The sequence below is a fragment of the Vipera ursinii genome (genome assembly GCF_947247035.1).
Source record: "Vipera ursinii genome assembly, chromosome: 3".
Classification (NCBI taxonomy): domain Eukaryota; kingdom Metazoa; phylum Chordata; class Lepidosauria; order Squamata; family Viperidae; genus Vipera; species Vipera ursinii.
In genome coordinates this window covers 82,964,680-82,985,587 of record NC_139516.1, presented here as the reverse complement: position 1 = coordinate 82,985,587, position 20,908 = coordinate 82,964,680, and the positions used below count along the sequence as shown (strand labels likewise).

At 36.8% G+C, this 20,908-nt stretch overlaps 1 protein-coding gene across 1 annotated transcript in view; it reads left to right on the top strand.

Moving 5' to 3' along the window:
• GLMN (glomulin, FKBP associated protein) overlaps nucleotides 1-20,908 on the top strand; it is a 39,273-nt gene that overhangs the window by 15,070 nt on the left and 3,295 nt on the right. The window contains 9 exon segments of the mRNA XM_083357950.1: nucleotides 1,504-1,694; nucleotides 7,438-7,491; nucleotides 7,907-7,937; nucleotides 8,859-8,948; nucleotides 9,817-9,858; nucleotides 9,949-10,022; nucleotides 10,282-10,366; nucleotides 13,209-13,318; nucleotides 14,697-14,760. Coding sequence (XP_083214076.1) covers nucleotides 1,504-1,694; nucleotides 7,438-7,491; nucleotides 7,907-7,937; nucleotides 8,859-8,948; nucleotides 9,817-9,858; nucleotides 9,949-10,022; nucleotides 10,282-10,366; nucleotides 13,209-13,318; nucleotides 14,697-14,760 — 741 coding nt within the window.

The window sequence follows — 20,908 nt, the reverse complement described above, 5'->3', positions numbered from 1 at the left end:
GCTTGCCACCCATCTCTCTGAAAGGTGACTCCATAGATTGCATCCTTGCAATTTCTGTCTCCATCTCTTCAACTGAATTTTTAGAAACAATTTACTTCAGGTTTTGTTGATTCCTGAGAGACGTTAACAGCATAATTCAGTGCTTCCCTTGCCTCCTGCCTCCAGGGAAATTTAATTTTAATAGAAGTGAAAAGTAGGTCAGGGATAGACTGTGGATTTCTTGGTGCTCTCTGAGCTTGGTGGTTTTCTTGCAGACATTTCATTACCCAACTAGGTAACATCAGTGTGAGTGAGTGTGGAATTTGCTGCCTTTGCTTAGTTTTGCTCTTGCCGCAGTTCCAGTTACAGGCATCCTGTTTGCCTAAGAGCCATCCCCTTGGGCAGGGGTGTCAAACTCAATTTCATTAAGGGCCGCATCAGCATTGCGGTTGCCCTAAAGGGGCAGGGTGGGTATGGCCAGGGTGGGCGTGGCCTACTGGGTGGGCGTGGCTAGAGTGCATATGGCCTACTGGGTGGGCGTGGCCAGCTCTACGTCGTTCGCATCAAGGGTGCCTATGGGGGCCTGGGCAGGAGTGGGACAGATCTGAGGGTCTCTGGCAGAAGGAGGGTCTCTGGGCCAGGGCCAAGGCAGTGGGGGCCGTTCCCTCACTGTTTCCAGGATGGCTTCACAGGCCACATGAAACCACTTCGCGGGCCGGATCTGGCCCCCGGGCCTTGTGTTTGACATGTCTGCCATTGAGCATTGCTTTTCTCTGCTTCTCAGTTTAGCAAAACCAGCTCATCTTTTTCCAGTCTGCATTTTGCATTCAACGTTTCCTCCCCTTTTTTTCTCTCTGGCATTCTTAAGTATTCTCTCTCCACTCTCTTTCAACCCAAAGATTTTATCCAGCAAGGCAGGATAAAGGGTAGTATACTGGGCATGCTCCAGGCTACCTATTTTGGTGTTTTTTTAAAGATTGAGAATCTCTTTTACTTCTTTCTCTTTCCTTGCCCCTCTGCAGGTATGTATGGTATGACTTATCACCATAAAAGGGGGGTGAATGTTCCTTGACCTGTCCCACTCAGTGAGGCTAGATTCCAAATGAGTGGATTTTGGATCTCTGTAGCCCAAAAAAAGGAAGCCTACGGATCTCTTCCCTATGTGTCTGTGCTTGTATTTGAAGTCATTGTGAACTTCTTGCTCCGGCATCTGAGTTATGGTGTTTGAAGCCAGAGGCTTTTTATTTTCATGCAGCACAAGCTTCTGTGTATGGGAGCTTGCATATTACTACAGTATTATATACAATAAAAACTATGAACATTCTTGAAAGGTTATATAAAGAGATGAGATATTAAACTAAGGAAGGCACATATATTCTTCTTCTTTAGATATTTTTAGGGGGAGTGAAATTCATGCTTAGACATTATATTTGGGTGCATTTCGATATGTTTCAGTATTAAAATGCCTAGTCGTGAAAAGTAGTGCTCTATTTGCAGCAGGAGATATTCTGTTTCTTTTAACAGAGAATTTTAGCGGATATTAGAGAATTATTTCCACAAGTGCATTTTCAGCCAAAATGCAAAAGTGAAAACTGGGATGATGAAGACTTAACGAAAATGGACAAGGAACAATCTACAGATGCTTTAGCGTGTCTTTCTTATATAGTATTTGTTCAGGACTGCTTTGGTATCGACTGCCTCCCAGTAGTTTTCAAGTAAGTACAACATTGTTCTTATTTTTGTAGGCTTGGAAATTACTATTTGGCTAAATGACTGAGGCTTAGAAGACTCTGTATTTCAGACCAACTCAATAGGAATGCTTGGCAAAAGATCATTCTCATTTGGGGGCATGAGATTATTTAAGGGAATAACATTTACACTAGGCCCCATAGGCAATTTAGTGTATAAATTATTTTAAATGTTCAGATTGGTTGCCATATTCTTTTAGATAGTTCCTTACTTGTTTGACACATGAGCTTTGAACGTTCCTAAGTACAGCTATATTTTCTCTGAAAAACATTAATAAAATATAGGGATTGGCATACAGTACCTAACTTTGGTATATCCTGCATTTAGTTTTGGAAAGATATTAATTTCAGTGGATTTTTAAACCATCCCTACCTTCCATAAGAGCATAAAGACCTGGTTGTGTCAGTTGGCTTGGGGCTCCAACGGAGGGGTATCACATGGAGGTGGTTGATAGTTTAACAATGGATCCCACCTCTGATAGTTAAACAATGGATCTTGCCCCGTCCTTCTCATCATACTCACTGCCTCTCCATCTTTTTAGCTAGGTTGATTTTTTTTAATAGTATTGCATTCATACATACATATACACACACAATATAAATATATTGTATTTATATTACTAGCTAGAAATTTATATAGTTTTATCTTTTTATATTGTAAACTGCTCAGAGTTACTGTGCGGTAAGATGGTGGCTAATAAACTATAAATAAATCAATAACTGATCATACTAGTATAAAATGGTATATTTAGTAATAGTTGAGAATAAAAGGTCATACCTTAAATTTTATTAAAGGTACCGTTAAATAAATCAAATGCCTAAAAAGTAGAAGAAACATCCAGTCTGAAATATTCAATTCTACTGAACAAGATATTTCCCTAATAAATTGCCAGATGTTAAAATAGACTCAAATAAAGTACAAACCCTAAATTTTTGCCTACTTCTATAGGAAGTTGTTACCAATTGGCATGATATTAAACTTAATGTAAAAGTATTGTAAATATTTTCCATACAGCAGTTATATAGTTTCCACAATTTTAAATAAAAATAATTGATAACTGCTGGAAATAGAATCAGCATATAGCACTGACTTAACATTCAAAATCTGGTCTGCACAGTCCTTGAATGTGGCAAGTTTGTTTTATTAAGAGTCTGAAAGATTACTATATTGAAATTAGCAAAAGGTGGGGACATTGTTGCCATGTGTCCTGTCTCATTTTTATTATCCCATTAGGACTATCTCCTCCCTAATAAAAATGGGACAAAATTACTTGTTTCTATCCAGAAATAAATTCTAAAGAAAATCCAATTTTTTTATCACTTGTACCAGAAACTTGAATTACATATTTTCAAAACCTTTTTCTGCATCTAATGATGCCAAAACTACTGCTTCATCTTCTTTCATTGTGGAATTATACGGTAATAAATCTACTAGCAGTCTAATATGCCCCTTCATAAAGCCAGATTGTGCAGGATGAATTAATGAAAGTAATGCTTTCATTAAGTTTGCCAAAGTAGCTGTTTCTGAAAGATTAGTTCTATTTAAAAAGGCTTCCCTCTGGGACTTATAATATTTCCAGAATATACATTCTTATAAAATTCCAAAAATTGACAATTAGTTTCTGCTTGATCACTATGAATTATCCCCTATGTATCTCTTATTGTTCTAGTTGTTTTAAATGAGAGGTTTATAGAGTAGTACTGGTAGATTTCACCCTTCACAGTAAAGCTGGTTAATATGCTCTAATAACTATTCAAGTATATACCGTAATTGATGTTTCTCATAAAGGACAGCGTGAGTTTCTTCCAATAAAACCAAAGCAACTTAAAACTACATCATTTTCAATTTATAAAAATCTTCTCCAGACTTAGTTATGCCTCTGATTTACCCAAAGAAAAATCAACACTGAAAATATTTATTGTGAGGAATGATGATTAAACTAAATCCTAACTTTTGGTTAAAATACAAATATTCTAGCAATTGAGACTTCTTCATCAGTGTCAGCAAATATAATACAAACTCCAATTAGCATTTCTATTTAGCAGCATGTTTATGAATAGTTATGTATTATGGTAGGAACTATGGTCATAACTAAAGAACAGCCTGCCTGTTCTTGCATTAATAAACAAAAGGAAGAAGAAAGGGATTTTCCCCCCAGTTTCTAAGCAAAAACATTCTAAGATTGTAGCCACCTGTCTCACCCTCTCAAGGTATGAATGTTAAAAAAAATGGGAGGGGGGGACTAACTTCCTCCCCAGCATGAAAACTATGTGCATAAATTATACCACCTCCTTCACATTTATTATTTCTCTATGTTGTTAGCTGCGAAGTCGTGTCCGACCCATCGCGACCCCATGGACAATGCCATACATTACAACTGGGAAGACCATAGCCTTGACTATACGCACTTTTGTTGGCAGGGCGATGTCTCTGCTTTTTAGTGTGCTGTCTAGATTTACCATAGCTTTCCTCCCCAGGAGCAAGCATCTTTTAATTTCTTGGCTACAGTCCCCATCTGCAGTGATCTTGGCGCCCAGGAAAATAAAATCTGTCACTACCTCCATTTCTTCCCCATCTATTTGCCAGGAATTGAGAGGGTCGGATGCCATGATCTTGGTTTTCTTAATGTTTAGTTTCAACCCAAGTTTTGCACTCTCCTTCTTCACCCGCAACAAGAGGCTCTTTAGTTCTTCTTCACTTTCTGCCATTAGAATGGTATCATCTGCATATCTTAGGTTGTTAATATTTCTCCCGGCAATCTTAATTCCAACTTTTGATTCATCTAGCCCTGCCTTTCTCATGATGTGCTCTGCATATAAGTTAAATAGGCAGGGCTACAGTATATAGCCTTGCCGGACTCCTTTCCCAATTTTGAACCAATCAGCGGTTCCGTTTCTAGTTCTCACTGTTGCTTCTTGACCTGCGTATAGGTTTCTCAAGAGACAAATAAGATGGTCTGGTACTCCCATCTCTTTAAGAACTTGCCACAGTTTGTTGTGATCCACACAATCAAAGGCTTTAGCATAGTCAATGAAGCAGAAGTAGATGTTTTTCTGGAACTCCCTAGCTTTCTCCATGATCCAGCGTATGTTGGCAATTTGATCTCTAGTTCCTCTGCCTCTTCGAAATCCTGCCTGTACTTCTGGTAGTTCTCGATCCACATACTGCTGGAGTCTAGCTTGTAGGATTTTAAGCATAACTTTACTAGTGTGAGAAATGAGTGCAATGGTGCGATAGTTTGAACATTCTTTGGCATTGGCTTTCTTTGGAATTGGAATGTAAACTGATCTTTTCCAATCCTGTGGCCACTTGAGTTTTCCAAATTTGCTGGCAAATTGAGTGTAGCACTTTTATTGCATCGTCTTTTAAGATTTTGAATAGCTCAGCTGGAATACTGTCACCTCCACTAGCTTTGTTGTTGCTCAGTTTTTCTAAGGCCCACTTCACTTCACATTCTAGGATGTCTGGCTCGAGGTCAGTGACCACCTCATCGTGGTTATCAGGGACGTTAAGCTCATTCTTGTATAGTTCTTCTGTGTAATTTTGCTACCTCTTCTTAATCTCTTCTGCCTCTGTTAGGTCCCTGCCATTTTGGTCCTTTATCATGCCCATTTTTTCATTAAACGTTCCCTTCATCTCTCCAATTTTCTTGAAAAGATCTCTGGTCCTCCCTATTCTATTGTTTTCTTCTATTTCTTTGCACTGTACATTTAAGAAGGCATTCTTATCTCTTCTAGCTATTCTCTGGAATTCTGCATTCAATTGGGCATATCTTTCTTTTTCTCCCTTGCCTTTCGCTTCCCTCCTTTCCTCAGCTATTTGCAAAGCTTCCTCAGACAGCCATTTTGCTTTCTTGCATTTCTTTTTCTTATTGGGATGGTTTTAGTTGCTACCTGTTGTACAATGTTGCGAACCTCTGTCCATAGTTCTTCAGGCACTCTGTCTATCAGATCTAATTCCTTAAATCTATTTGTCACCTCTACTGTATATTCAACAGAGATATCATTTAATTCATACCTGAGCGGCCTAGTGCTTTTCCCTGCTTTCTTCTGTTTAAGCCTAAACCTTGCAACGAGAAGCTCATGGTCTGAGCCACAGTCAGCTCTTTGTCTTGTTTTTACTGACTGTATAGAGCTTCTCCATCCTTGGCTGCAGAGCACATAGTCAATCTGATTTCTGTGTTGACCGTCTGGTGATGTCCATGTGTAGACCCGTCTCTTGGGTTGTTGGAAAAGAGTGTTTGCTATGACCATCGTATTCTCTTGACAAAATTCTATCAGCCTGTGCCCTGCTTCATTTTGTATTCCTAGGCCAAACTTGCCTGTTATTCCGGTTATCTTTTGGCTTCCTACTTTAGCATTCCAATCCCCCATGATGATAAGGACATCATCTTTGGTGTTAGTTCTATAAGGTGCTGTAGGGCTTCATAGAACCGGTCAATTTCATCCTCTTCAGCACCAGTGGTTGGGGCATAGACTTGGACTATTGTGATATTTAATAGTTTGCCTTGGATTCGAACTGAGATCATTCTGTCATTTTGTGGATTGTATCCCAGTATTGCTTTTCCTACTCTTTTATTGACTATGAAGGCTACTCTATTTCTTTTGAGGGATTCTTGCCCGCAGTAGTATACCTGAATGGGTGAATTAAATTCACCCATTCCTGTCCATTTTAGTTCGCTGATTCCTAAGATGTCGATGTTCAGTTTTGTCATCTCTTGTTTGACCATGTCCAGCTTGCCTTGATTCAGGGATCTTACATTCCAGGTTCCTATGGAGAATAAATCTTTACAGCATCGGACTTTCCTTTCACCACCAGATACATCCACAGCTGAACGTCCTTTTGGCTTTGGCCCAGTCGCTTCATTCTTTCTGGCACTACTAGTACTAGCCTTCTGCTCTTCCCCAGTAGCATATTGGACGCCTTCCGACCTGAGGGGTTCATCTTCCAGCGTCATATCGTTTTGTCTTTTGGTACTGTCCATAGGGTTTTCATGGCAAAGATACTGGAGTGGGTTGCCATTTCCTTCTCCAGTGGATCAGGTTTTGTCAGAACTCTCTGCTATGACCTGTCCATCTTGGGAGGCCCTGCACGGCATAGCTCATAGCTTCATTGAATTACGCAAGCCCCTTCGCCACACCAAGGCAGTAATCCACGAAGGGTATTTCTGTATAGATTCTACTATTTTAGTATATTGAAATGGACTCTTCTGAATAGCCATCTTTGTTTATTATCGACAAGGGTCATATTAGGATTACAGATTATGTTTTACTCCAGTGTCTGGTATAGTTAATATTTTTTGCTTACTCTAAATCTTTGCTAACAATACACAAAGTTTCCTTAAAAGCAAAGGAGAGAGAAATAGAGTAAAAGAGAGGAAGGCAGGAGGGATGGAGGGAGAGGAGAACTGTTCAGCAGGTCACCATCTTACCGGGAACACACCTACCATTTTTTATTGAGTCTGGTTTGCCGAATCTTCTAGCTCAGACATGTCAAACTCGCGACGTCATGTGACATCACGGAACGTATCGGAGATTTTTTTTCCATTGCCGGCAATGGGGTGGGTGCGGTTTCCTACTGATGCATCTGGCCCACAGGCCAGCAGTTTGACACCCCTGTTCTAGCTTATTATGTTCATTGTTTATATATTGAAAGTGACTGCTTTTATCTGATAAATTATTCTTACATGTATACATCATTCTCTTGTAGCCCATCATATATTTTGCAGTGCAATATGGTACATATTAGAGCTCTGTTGAAAAGGTAAGTGTGGACTGTTTCTTTTTTTATTCACACATTTCCAAAGATTCCAAGTACAGGGTTAGGGGAAAAAGATAGAGCAATTAATAGTAATTTATTTGGAAACAAGGAGGGTGTATACCTCAGTCTTACTCGACTACATTGTGTTTTAGTTCATATATTTAAGGAACTTGGTATGAAGGCTTGATTTTACAGAGTTGGGATTGGTTTTAATATTTAAATAATCCTGTCCTTACCTCTGTAATATATTCTCAGAATAGGTTTAGTTTGAAGGTCTTTGCTGGGTCTTGGTATAGAACAGACCATGTATCTTGAAAATATTACATTGGGGACAAGAATCTGAAATTGTTTCCCAAAAAAAGACAACAAAACAAAAACTTTAAAGATGGTGTTAACAAACTAGTTGTTTATTTTGCAGGACAGAAGAATCTGTTTTATCAAAAGGACTTGTAAGTATGATAAGCATAAATTATTTTTCCTTATGTTCTCAGAAAATAAAGTTCATTCCAACTTTCTTTAAAATTGAACATGCTTTATAAGCAACTTTGAATTCCATGTCCGCTTGCTTGAAAATGTATCAGATTGAATTCTTAGGTTCAGTTATTTTGAATTACTTTAATCTGACATCTAATTTTCATGGGTTATAAATAAAGGCTCCTCAACCTAAGTTTGGCTTCTCGTACCTGCGTAGTTTTTGTAGCAAGAGCATGAAAGTGATTTGCCACTGCCACTGCTTTCATCTAGTATGCATTTTCAATTTCCTAGTTTAACCTGGGATTTTTTTTAAAGGTTTCTAGTGCAAACATTCATTACATTCAAACCCACTTGACCTTTTAAAAAGATAGCCCAAGTTAAACTAGGTGCTTAAATATATACTAAATGGATTTTCTTTATTGTTATAATATAACCTGAAATACATTCCTGGAAATATAATTTATTGTTAATGGACGTAGTTGTGTAAGGTGTCATATGCCATCTCTAACAAAGAAATTGCCGTAGACAAAGAGGCTCTTTAGCTGGGTTTGCACACAGCATGAAGTTATTGTGTAGTTTGAACTTAAGATTTTGAGTTATTGTGACTTATGAAACAGATCAAGATTAGAACAATCTATTACCTGATACAAAACTAAGCTATAAAGCATGGTTTACTGATGGTTGGATTTACACTATGAACTAAATACTTATAAATTGCTGAAGTTGCTTGATTGCAGCAGTTTAAAAATTGGATAATGTAAACAAAGGAGAAGAATTGGTTATTCCCCACAAGGAATAAAAAATATACTTTCAGTGTTCTGTTTTATACCAGGGGACTGATATACTGAGAGCAGTGCCCATAGTTTTTAAACTTAATATATCAATTTAACTTGTAGGCTCTTTTGGAGAACTGTCTCCTGAGATTGGAAAATAATAGCCTTTTTCTTCAGTATTTGGAGTTCGAAGGCTTTATTACAACACCTCAGGTAATGTGGGAAAACCATAAACTTTTAATTACATGAATGCATTATGTTGATATTTCTCAAGTGCTTTAGGAAGATCGTCAATAGTATTTATTTAGTGCTGTATTGGGACTAATTAAACAGATTGATACAAAGAAGGTCAAAATGCCCATTTTGTTAAAGAATCTACTAAATTTTTAATCTTGTATTGTTTCTGTCATTTTAATGGAAAATCATCTTTACATACCAAAATTTATATAGAGCAAAAATAAAGCTCTGTTTCCAGATACTAATACTGTAGTGCAGTACATGCTTTCTAGTTAGATACAATTAACTAACTTTTGCTTCTCCTAAAGGAGAAGTGAAAGTAGTCAAATATTGTAAGGCACCATTTTTTATTTCAATATCACACAGAGAACACGATGAATTGAATCAAATATTTTGCATCCACTTTTGGGACATCCGGCCACATTTTTAAATGCCAATGCCAGCTGGCATCTGTATTGGGTGTTAATAAATGGAAGCGGGGTGAAAGGTCAAATTGATAATGTTGTGATATCAGAATCAAGAGTTTTTGTAAACACTGCATTACTGGATTTTGCTTTCTTCTAAAATTATCTGCTATAATTTTTTAACTGACTAAGATATTCCGTATAGGGCTTGACATTTCTAGAACTTATTTCATAATCCACTTCTTTATGCCTTTGTTGTAGATAATTTTCTGTCTTTCCTTCTCCAATATATTTATGCAGTAGTGTCGCTTAAGGAAGGAGTCTTTTGTTTTTGTGAATTAAAGATGGTTCCCATTGTACATAACAATTAATTGCCCAACTTGTCTAACATATACTATATTGCTGGAATAATATTTATTTTGTATTGCTTTTAATGGCAGGATTTGGTCAAGATTATGACCCAATGCCCTTTTGAATCTCTGGTATGTAATAAAGTTTTCTATGACTTTTAAAATTGTTGGGTTTAAAATGAACATAAATCTCACATGTTCCATATTTGTGTTTCTATGTAGAGAAAGAAGAGCTTGATGATTTTCCAGCTGTATTTAGATAAGTTTGATGAAGAAGGAAAATACATATTATTTAGGTATGGCTCATATTACAAATTATTAAGTATTTTAACAGAAAATTTAGTTAATGTGATTGTAGTACTGGTCTTTTATACTTTCAAAGTATGATATTTAAGAGCAATTATACCCGATTTAGATTTTCCACAAATTTTAGTCTGCAACTTCCATCAATCTCAGTTGGCATGCCAGTTGTCAGAAATAAAGAGACCATAAGGATAAAGAGAAATGAGTTCCAGCATAATTTTTCTTTTTCTTTTTTTGATCTTCTGGTTTCAGAGGTTTATTGAAGACGAGCAACCATTCTGGCGTGGAAGGACACATTATTCAGAATATTAAAAATCAAATTGATTTGTCCTTAAAGGTGAGAAAAACTAATGAAGGCAACATAAGTGAAGGAGGTACCCCTGTAGATTTAAATCAGGTTTGGAATAATATTGTAGATGCAGACTGAGGGAGTACAAATCAGTTTTCATTGGAAGCACAAATGACCAGGGTCAAATTACCACACTTTATGATACATTGTATCATAATTGGATTGATTTGTTCTATGATCCATTTGTTTTCTTCTTATTTAACATTTAACATTTTCAGTACACTTGTGATGAAATGCAATAGGCTGGATTCCCAGGAGGGAGGAATATTCTAGAGGAATAAGAGGCAGCTCAATCCATATATTTTGTGTGAGAAGAAAGAGAGTGAAGACAGCTCCTTCCTAATAGTTCTCAGAGTATTTGGTAGATGCAGACAGTAGGGAGCTTAGTCTGGCAAGATTCTATATGTGGGTGTAGAAAAACAAAAAAGAAATGAGCTTGAAAGAATCATCACGTCATTCTTGGGGCTTGGGCTCAACTAATTATTACTGATAATGAGTAATGCTACAAGTAAACATTTGTAAAAGGGACTACAGTTTATTATCCTTCTGGTTAATTTTAACAACACAGAACAAATTAATGTTTAATTAAAAGCTGATGATAAACAGCCTGACAAACCCACATTGATGCTAGGTACTATGATGATGATGATGATGATGATGATGATGATGATGATGATGATGATAATAATAATAATAATAATAATAATAATAATAATAAGAAGAAGAAGAAGAAGAAGAAGAAGAAGAAGAAGAAGAAATACTCAATTCTCAAACTGAGATTTCAGCAGGGACTTCAGGTGGTAAAGAGAATTTTCAGCTTTTGCAGGATTGTGAAAAGATCTTTGGTCTTCATTCAAAGATTTGAGAACAAAAATAGCTGGCTACCTAATATTTAAAAATTTCTCTGAAAAAGTACCCTTATAACAAATGTGTTTCTGTGTTAGTGAATTGCCATAACATAATCTGGGCAGAGCATAATACCGGATTTATTCTGTCCTCATTCAAATAAATGGTTGAGGCTTATCAACCAAACAAAAAAGGAAAAGCTGGAATGCAATGGGTTCTCTAGCAGATAACATTCTGGCAGAGTTAATACTTCCATGTATTAGTGCTTCTATAAAAAGAACAGGCTGATTTTTTTCTCCTTTTGCTCAAAAATTCCTACCGTGCTTAAATTAAACTGAAAAGATTGATATTCTAACATTACATTAGTTGTAGAATTAGCCCTCCAGTCAACATAACCCTGTTGGGTTGTTTAATTTTGTAGTTACAGAATGAACATTACTTCTGATATCTTATATCTCCCCCCTCCAGCCCCCATTTTATATAAGGACAGTCATCATGTCTTAATCTCTGCAACCTTCATTAGTTTTATTAGCAGTAGTAATAGTACCATTGAAGCTATGAACATATGTGAAAGCAGAATAAAAATTACTTATTTCTGGTTTAGTGATTATCTGGATGTTAAGATTGCATGGCACGTCAGAATATGCCAGTGCCCCTCTGACTATCATACTGTCTTGGCTGACACTCAGTTCTCTTTTCCATACTTTTTATGAATAAATTGTTTTTACTAATCTTGAAAATTGTGGATTGATCCATGTAGATTAAAACACATTTAGGAGATTTTATGAATTCCAAATGTGACTTTGGGGTTTTATTGTTGTGAACTTAAGTGAGGATAAGGCCTGTTCAATTATATCTACCTATATACTACTAAAACTGTCTGTCTGTCTGTAACCTTCAGTTACCTGAAATGGTGCATCATAGGGCAACAGTTTTTGAATCATAGTGTCTCAAACTTAAAACTGAGTGGTGGTGGAGTGGTTAGAATTCAGTATTGCAGGCTAATTCTGCTGGCTGCCAGCAGTTTGGCAGTTCGATTCTCACCGGGTCAAGGTTGACTCAGCCTTCCATCCTTAAGAGGTTGGTAAAATGACCCCGATTGCTGGGGGGTGGGGCAATATACTGACTCTGTAAATCACTTAGAAAAGCCTGTAAAGCACGATGAAGCGATGTGTAAGTCTAAGTGCTGTTGCTACTGCTAAAAAAATGCATACAGAATCTAGGACCCATTATTTCCGTGGAATTGAAATTTCAAAGATCTTCAGTCCAGTTGCATTTGCAAACCTGTGACAACTGCAGTACTGCCATAGTCAGCTAACCAACCAGGATCACATGCTTGTGATTTCTGACATTTCCTGCCAGCTTCTCACGACAATGCTTTAAAAATGCTTTTTTTTTGGGGGGGGGGGCTGTTCCTGGTCCAATGGGTCATCTAGTTTAGACTATGGACAGTGCTTTCAGAATTCAGTTTAAATTAAGAGAAACAAGCAGGAGAAAGAAGGAGATTAAACAGCCTTACAGGTAGTTGGAATAACAATTCAGTAAATTTGTTTTTGAATGCTTTTAGCGGTGGCTCAGTAGGTTAGGCCGCTGAGCTTGTCGATCAGAAGGTCGGCAGTTTGGCGGGTTGAATCCCGAGTGCCGCGTAACAGAGTGAGCGCCTGTTACTCGTCCCAGCTTCTGCCAACCTAGCAGTTCGAAAGCACGTAACAATGCAAGTAGAAAAATAGGGACCACTACGGTGGGAAGGTAACAGCGTTCCGTGCGCCTTTGGCATCTAGTCATGCCGGCCACATGACCACGGAGACATCCTCGGACAAGCGCTGGCTCTTCGGCTTTGAAACGGAGATGAGCACGGGCCCCTAGAGTTGGAAACGACTAGCACGCATGTGCGGGGGAACCTTTACCTTAGCTATAATAGTAATGCAGACAATATATGAAGCACTTACTACTCTTTCTTGTGTTATGTTTTTTTATTTCCCAGAGGGCAGAAGGCAGCAGGTTTTTTATTGGACTCCAGCTGGTCTCTCTGTTGGACATGGTGCTCTCACTACCTGAAGGTGCTGAAACTGATCTCCTCCAGCACTCAGACAGGTGAGATGTGATAAGTCACATAAAAGTATCTCTTTGTAGAGGTAGTCCTCGATTTACAGTATAATCAAGCTTGGCATTACAGTTCTAAGTAAGTGTGATCGTCAACTGGATCACCATGCTACCACACCCATTTTTTTTCCCGGTGGTGATTGTTAAGTGAATACCAATTCATTTTATCCAATGGGCATTTTTTTTTTTGCTGGAAACCAGAAATAAAGGCCAGAAATTGACAAAAATTTAGGAAATCATGATCACATGATCCTGGGATGCTGTAAATGACTAGAAAGGTGAGTGGTTCCCAAATGCCCAAAATGCGATCATGTGACTTGCAGTGGAATGTGCGGCCATCGGAACTTGGAAATTGGGCTGTAAGTACCTTTTGGGGGTAACTTTGAACAGTTGCCAAGCAGTCGGTCATTAAAAAAGGGCTGCTTGTAATGGGCTATGAAAATAACTGAGGAACAGAACTAAGAACCGCAGCAAAAGTGACTGTCAGATTAAAAAAAAAGTGAATGCCAAGCAAGAGTGGAATCTGAAAAAGTGTCTCCGACTTGGTTCTCCATAGTTGTCTTTAGGATACATAGGCATTGGAAGGCACATTCAGGGTTGCAAAGTTTGATTAATCCAACCCTACAATGAAAAACTAGTGTTAGTATTCATAACTTTGGTGTTTTAAGTCTGTTGTATCTTGAAGGGCTGGCATTCTCTTGAGGTATTTCATTAAAGTTCTTATAATTTGTTAACAAAATTAACTTTCTAAGAGTTATTTTGCTCATTTGAGGTTTCCATTGGAATTTATAAACAACTTATGAGTTCCTGATAACAAACGGCACTATTAAATCAAAAAGATAATCTGTTAAAAATCTTTTTTGTGGAATAATTGATTCACTAATCCAAATATGTCATTTTGCTTTTGCCAGTCACTTAATCTGAACGTTTATTAAGATGCTAACTATGAAGTTGTTCAAATGTGTTGCAGATGCAATACTGTACATTATTGATATAAGTTTGACAACAAGCATGAAACATATGTTATTTGTTGGAACTCAAAATATGCTCAACATTTGCCAGTACTTTTATTAATGGTAAAAAAATAGAGGCAGGGCACAAGGCTACTAGGTAAACTGAATTTTTTTCCCAGTAGAGTAGTAAAGATCAAAATGTTTTTACTGATATTGGTCAGTAGTAATAAATACAACATCTGGAGGAATATACATTGCCATTTATGCAATGGAAATACTAAGGATCCTTTGTAATCCTGTAATTTTTCTGTGTCTGATGAAAAAAATATGGAATTGGAAATAGTTGTCATAAATGAATATATCAGTGCTTGAGGAATGTTTTATGAAGATGATTATTTAACATTTCTGATTTTCAGGATAATGGCCTCATTGAATTTGCTGAGATATTTACTTATTAAGGATAACGAAGATGACAATAAGGTATTTTTTTTAAGAAAAATTTTCTTCTGTAACGATTGTATGGGAAAAATTACATGAGAGAGAACGATAGAGTGCTTTATTGTAGACCTTTAAAAATGGTACAACTGAAATACATTGAAATATTTGATTATACTTGACTTTATTAAATCAACTTTAAAAACTGCTTCTCTCCTTCACAGAGAGAGTCTCTTAAGTGGTGTACAAGTAAAATATAAAAACATGAAAACTGTATATAAAATTATATTAAAAGGCAAAAATACTTAATACTCAGAATTAAAAAAAACAGGGAGAGGGTCTTCAGGATGCTTACCAGCTCCACTGCTCTGTGGCCCTATGGGAGCCCCAAGCAAGGGGGCAGAGATTCTTCCTTTGATTTGCATGTTTTAGAAATTCAAATTAGAATATGGATTTGTATTTTTTGAATAGCAACAAATATAACAATAGCTTTGAGTAATCCAATTAGTAGCTACTTAAATAATAACAACAACTTTATTGATTAGCCCTTGGGCCATATCAAAGTGCAAAGTTCCAGCAACAAACCGTCACCAAAACTTGATAAAAGCAATCCAAAATGGAATTTGATAAAATACAATTTAAAATGGAATTAAAATAAAATACAATTTAAGATGAATTGCAAAAGTAACATCTTAAAATCTTTCTGCAATTTGAATCTTGTGTAACCATGTATGTTTCTGCTTTTTTTTTACATATATAAAAGATATTTCTTTATACATCTAGAAGGGAATGTTATATATTTTTCTCCTGTCTGTGTATGGCGAAAAACAGCAGTGGGAACAGTTTATTCATGCAAACTTTGTTTTGAATCCATAATTTTTAGTCCCGTGGAAAATGATGAAGAACTTTGACTTTCTAAATCCTCTTGCAACTTCGTTCTCTAAAGAAGATCAGCTTGAACTGAATTCTCGTTTATTAGTATAATTTGCTAAAGAGACTATCTGGTGCAGTGATTTAAGACACTAGGCTAAAATCTGGGAGATTGTGAGTTCTAGTCCCTCCTTAGGCACAAAGCCAGCTGCGTAACCTTGGACCAGTCACTCATTCTCAGTCCTAGGAATCTTAGCTTCCAAAATCTTGCCAAGAAAACAGCAGGGACTTATTCAAGCGTTTGCCAAGAGTCAGCTATGAGCCTTTTTGAGAATCTGCCCTGCTTTCTTCTGAGAATCTTTATAGCATATCCTTTCTTAGGTAAGATGTAGAATTGAGGATGCCCCAAGACAATAGGAAGGGTAAATTCAGCTTTTCAAGCAAATTTTAAAGTCACTCAAGGGAAAGAAGAAAGAGGAGAGCAAAGGAGCCAGGTCACAGCAATATAATTGCTGCTGGTAAATTATGCTTTACCAAACAGTCCTCCAGAGCTAAATCTGTTCTGCTGGAGGGTTGATAGCTGTCAGGAGCCATTTTCAGAGTTCAAGTCTGCCCCAGCACATATTTTATGCCTCTCAAGCACCAAGCAGGATATTGCCTCCATTTCTGGATTATTTGTTGCTCTTTTGTACATTCATCTCCTTTTTTTTCAAGCTTTGCTCTCTGACCTGATTTTCAAATGTGCTTCTTTCTGTAACTACTCAGTCAACACAAGCCAATCGTGCAAGCTATCTGACATCCCTAGTCTATTAAAAACAAATTACTGTAATTGCCCTGAAGTAATGTTGATTACTGAAGTGTAGAACCTTACATTCTGGTTCTAGCTGTATATACTAAGAAATAAAAGCTGCCTTTTAATTGGATGCTTCCAAGTTTAGTTCATCGGTTAGGCATGGTTCAGTTTCACTTGAAAACTCTGGGATTCTAATGCAAGATTATTTGCTTAATGTTTCATTTCAGTAGCACATGCTGGACAGCATGTGTCTACTAGAAAATTAATCTCATTTTTATTTGGAAAACTGGAAAAAAATGGATGCCAAACTTCATCTCCATCCCAATGGGACTGGGTCTGAGCAGGTTTGCTGGCTCCAGCTGCCATAATTTCGATTCAAGGGCTTACATGTTGCGCTCATAAGAAGCCTCCATTGCTCTTCTGTGCTGTCCTCAGATAGAATATATTGAAGTCATGGAGCTTCTCTACCTATAGCCAAAGATAAATATAAGGCCTCTATGGGAGCCATTCTGGCCCCATAAGCAGGGGGAACAGTCACCACCCACCAAACTGCCAGTGGGTGAAGGTTTTGTTCCCATCTGATATACATCCCCTAAACAGATGTAAGTCTTTATCACTGATGCTCTATTTTATTCTAGGAATAAAGGGAATTTTCTATAGTAAGAGTTTCTGGAGATTCCTAAATCCTCAGAGCAGAATGATCCAGAAGGAAAGGGGTGACAGAGACATCTTTTAAAAAAAATTAATTAATTAATTAATTCAATTAACATGTTTTTTCTTAGTCTCAGAAGTCAAGAAAAATAATTTGATATGATTTCTCTTCTGATTAGTTTTCACATATTTACAAATAAAGCATAGTAGGCAAATGGTTTTTTTTATTTTGTATTTCTATGTACACTGGGGGAGGGGGGAATTATTTGATCCCCTGCTGATTTTGTATGTTTGCCCACTGACAAAGAAATTATCTATCTATAATTTTAATGGTAGGTTTGTTTTAACAGTGAGAGACAGAATAACAACAAAAGATTCCAGAAAAACGCATTTCAAAAAAGTTATAAATTGATTTGCATTTTAATGAGTGAAATACGTATTTGATCCCTTCGCAAAACATATGACATTACTTGGTGGCAAAACCCTTATTGGCAATCACAGAGGTCAGACAACTGTTGATGCGATTATTCGCAAATGGAAGAAACACAAAATAACTGTCAGTCTACCTCATTCTGGGGCTCCATGCAAGAGATCACCTCGTGGAGTTGCAATGATCATGAAAATGGTGAGGAATCAGCTGAGAACTACACGGGAGGATCTTGTCAATGATTTCAAGGCAGCTGGGACCATAGTCACCAAGAAAACAATTGGTAACACTACGCCGTGAAGGACTGAAATCCTGCAGTGCCCGCAAGGTCCCCCTGCTCAAGAAAGCACATGTACAGGCCCATCTGAAGTTTGCCAATAAACATCTGAATGATTCAGAGAACTGGCTGAAAATGTTATGGTCAGATGAGACCAAAATCGAGCTCAACACGCTGTGTTTGGAGGAGGAGGAATGCTGCCTATGACTCCAAGAAGACCATCCCCACCGTCAGCCATGAAGGTGGAAATATTATGTTTTGGGGATGTTTTTCTGCTAAGGGGACAGGAGAACTTCACCGCATCAAAGGGATGATGGACGGGGCCATATACCGTCAAATCTTGGGTGAGAACCTCCTTCCCTCATCCAGGACATTGAAAATGGGTCATGGATGGGTATTCCAGTATAGCAATGACCTAAAACACACTGCCAAGGCAACAGAGGAGTGGCTCTAGAAGAAGTACATTAAGGTCCTAGAGTGGCCTAGCCAGTCTCCAGACCTTAATCCCATAGAAAATCTGTGGAGGGAGCTGAAGGTTTTGAGCTATCAAATGTAAGCCTTGAAACCTTAATGACTTGAAGAGGATCTGCAAAGAGGAGTGGGACAAAATCCCTCCTGAGATGTGTGCAAACCTGGTTGCCAACTACAGGAAACAACTGACCTCTGTGATTGCCAACAAGGGTTTTGTCATCAAGTACTAAATCATGTTTTGCGAAGCGATCAAATACTTATTTCACTCATTAAAATGCAAATCAATTTATAACTTTTTGAAATGCGTTTTTATAGGGGGGTTTTGTTGTTATTCTATCTCTTACTGTTAAAATAAACCTGCCATTAAAATTATAGATTGATCATTTCTTTGTCAGCGGGCAAACATACAAAATTAGCAGGGGATCAAATAATTTTCCCCCCCACTGTAAGTTACTTTCAGTATTTTTATATGACATCTTTCTGTGGTTTGACACAACTGCATTAGCAAGTTCATTTTGCATCAGTTTTTTTTTAATAATGATGCTTATCCAGCTTAATATTCAGTGATTGTCGCAGCTTTTCATGATTGATATAATTTTTTTTGCAAGCTTCTGTCCTTATGCAGCTGATATGATGGGCAAATGGTTTGTGGTAAAGGGAACAATTTATATTAAAATTTTGAAACCAACTTTGATCAGATTTTTTCCCCTAATGTACTCTAGGTTCATGCTGTTTAGCTATTATTCATTAATCATGGGGAAACAATTGTAAATTTAGTTCTTTGCCAAGTTCAATCTGAGGAAAGGGGTACTTATTCCAAAACCACCAACTTGAAGCTGAGCATCTAATTAACTAGGAAATGGCAGGTTAATACTGCACAGACACAAAAAAGGGAAACTTGTCACTAAAGTAGTATGCATTCTGTTGCACTGTGCATTTTTCCTCCTAATGCTGCAAATAGAACATGTATAATAAAACATGCTTGGAGTTTGTTTTGAAATACAACATTTATAAAGTTTCTTCCTTAAGCTTGACTTGATTTCAAGAATGGAAAATCACAATTGATGTGATTTTAGGGAGCAGCTGTAGTTTATTTATGCCATAAAACTTCCTGTGTTACAAGATTTTATGGACAATTTTATGCACTAAAACATGGTTTAATGACATTCAGACCATTTTCTAAATTGGGTATCAATCATTTAAAGCCCTAAAGCAGTATGTTCTGTTGACTTATTTGTCACTAAGGCATCAATAAAATAATAATGCAATACAGTAAATTACATGTAACTTTTGTTTCTTCTACTCCCCCCCCAATAAAAAAGCTGGTCCAAATGCTTGGGGAAATTGCCATTACAGGCTGCGCATTTCTGTTCTATTAATCATCCAGGTCAATGATCTGACAAGAGCTCAACATGTCTCTTTTTCTATACGGTTTATCAGAAATAACAAAATAAGTATTACAAACTTTATCTATTACACCCAACTAGAATCCTTCCTTCTATATTTATATCTCCATTTCTATGTAAACAGATTCCCCCCATTTCCTATCTTTAGATTATCAAAGTCCAGTGCCAATCAGAAAAACCATTAAACGTAATTAGAAATAACTCATTATTTTAACCTTGATTGATTAGATTAGTTTTGCAATCTTTCTTCTTTCTCTCAACAGTTTCTACATTCCTCGTAGAAAGTTCTAACATATGTTTTCTCCTGCTCTCTTTGTCTCTTCTCATCTTTGTCAGGTCCCTATTATAATGCCAGTGTGGCAACTGCAAGTAAATCTCTATTGTAAATGAAATAAAACAAAATTATCCCATTGCTGTCTTAATTTATTATTTGTATAACTTTTAACTGTTTAAATCTTTATCCAGTTTAATTTGTAAATCCATTATTTCCTTCTCTTTCTTGTAGGCTACAATTTTTAAGCCCATCTTTAAAACAATTTCAGTTTTGTTCAGTGGAGTTTGTTCCTCTTCAAGAACATCTTCTGATTGCATTATAGAGTTAAATAACTCAAGTAGCTACTGTACCCATTCAGTAAACATTTCTTTTAAGGTAGCCATTTGTTGCCCTTTAATATCCAAGCTTCAAGGCATCATATCAGATTCCCAATAAAAACAAGGGAATTCCCCCAGGAGAAAGGATCCTTTATATTAACTTCAAAGTCTTAAGTTCATTTGAGCCCTTAATCTGTTTACAACTTTCTAAGGCCAATAATAATCTTTGGTAATCTCCCTTTTGCTATACATTCAGAATAGTCTTTGCTGATTAATATGAAAAAAATGAGCTTTTAAAGATGAGCTTATAGAGAATGGAATGAGGTATGTAATAAAGAGGCATTTGGTTATATTTTAAGAGATAGTGATAAGTTGTTAATGTTGATTGTACTCTGGGAATTAAGGAGGAGGCTTTATCTTTTCTCCTTTTTGCTCTTTTTTCTGAACTTTTAAATTTTTATTTAATGTTTCTCTATTATGTTCTTGAATTAGTTTTATCTGTAGTTAATATATAATAAAATTTCTTTCTACCTGACATGGAATATGTTTTATTACATTAATCTAGCAATGAATGTAGCACATTCTGTGATTAGGGGAGTTACACTCAGCTTAATAAGGCACAATTCTCCAGGTCTGATGTGGAGGACATGTCAAAAGCTCTTGAGAAGATAATCTGAAGTTTAGTTATGAGTAAAAAATGTTACATT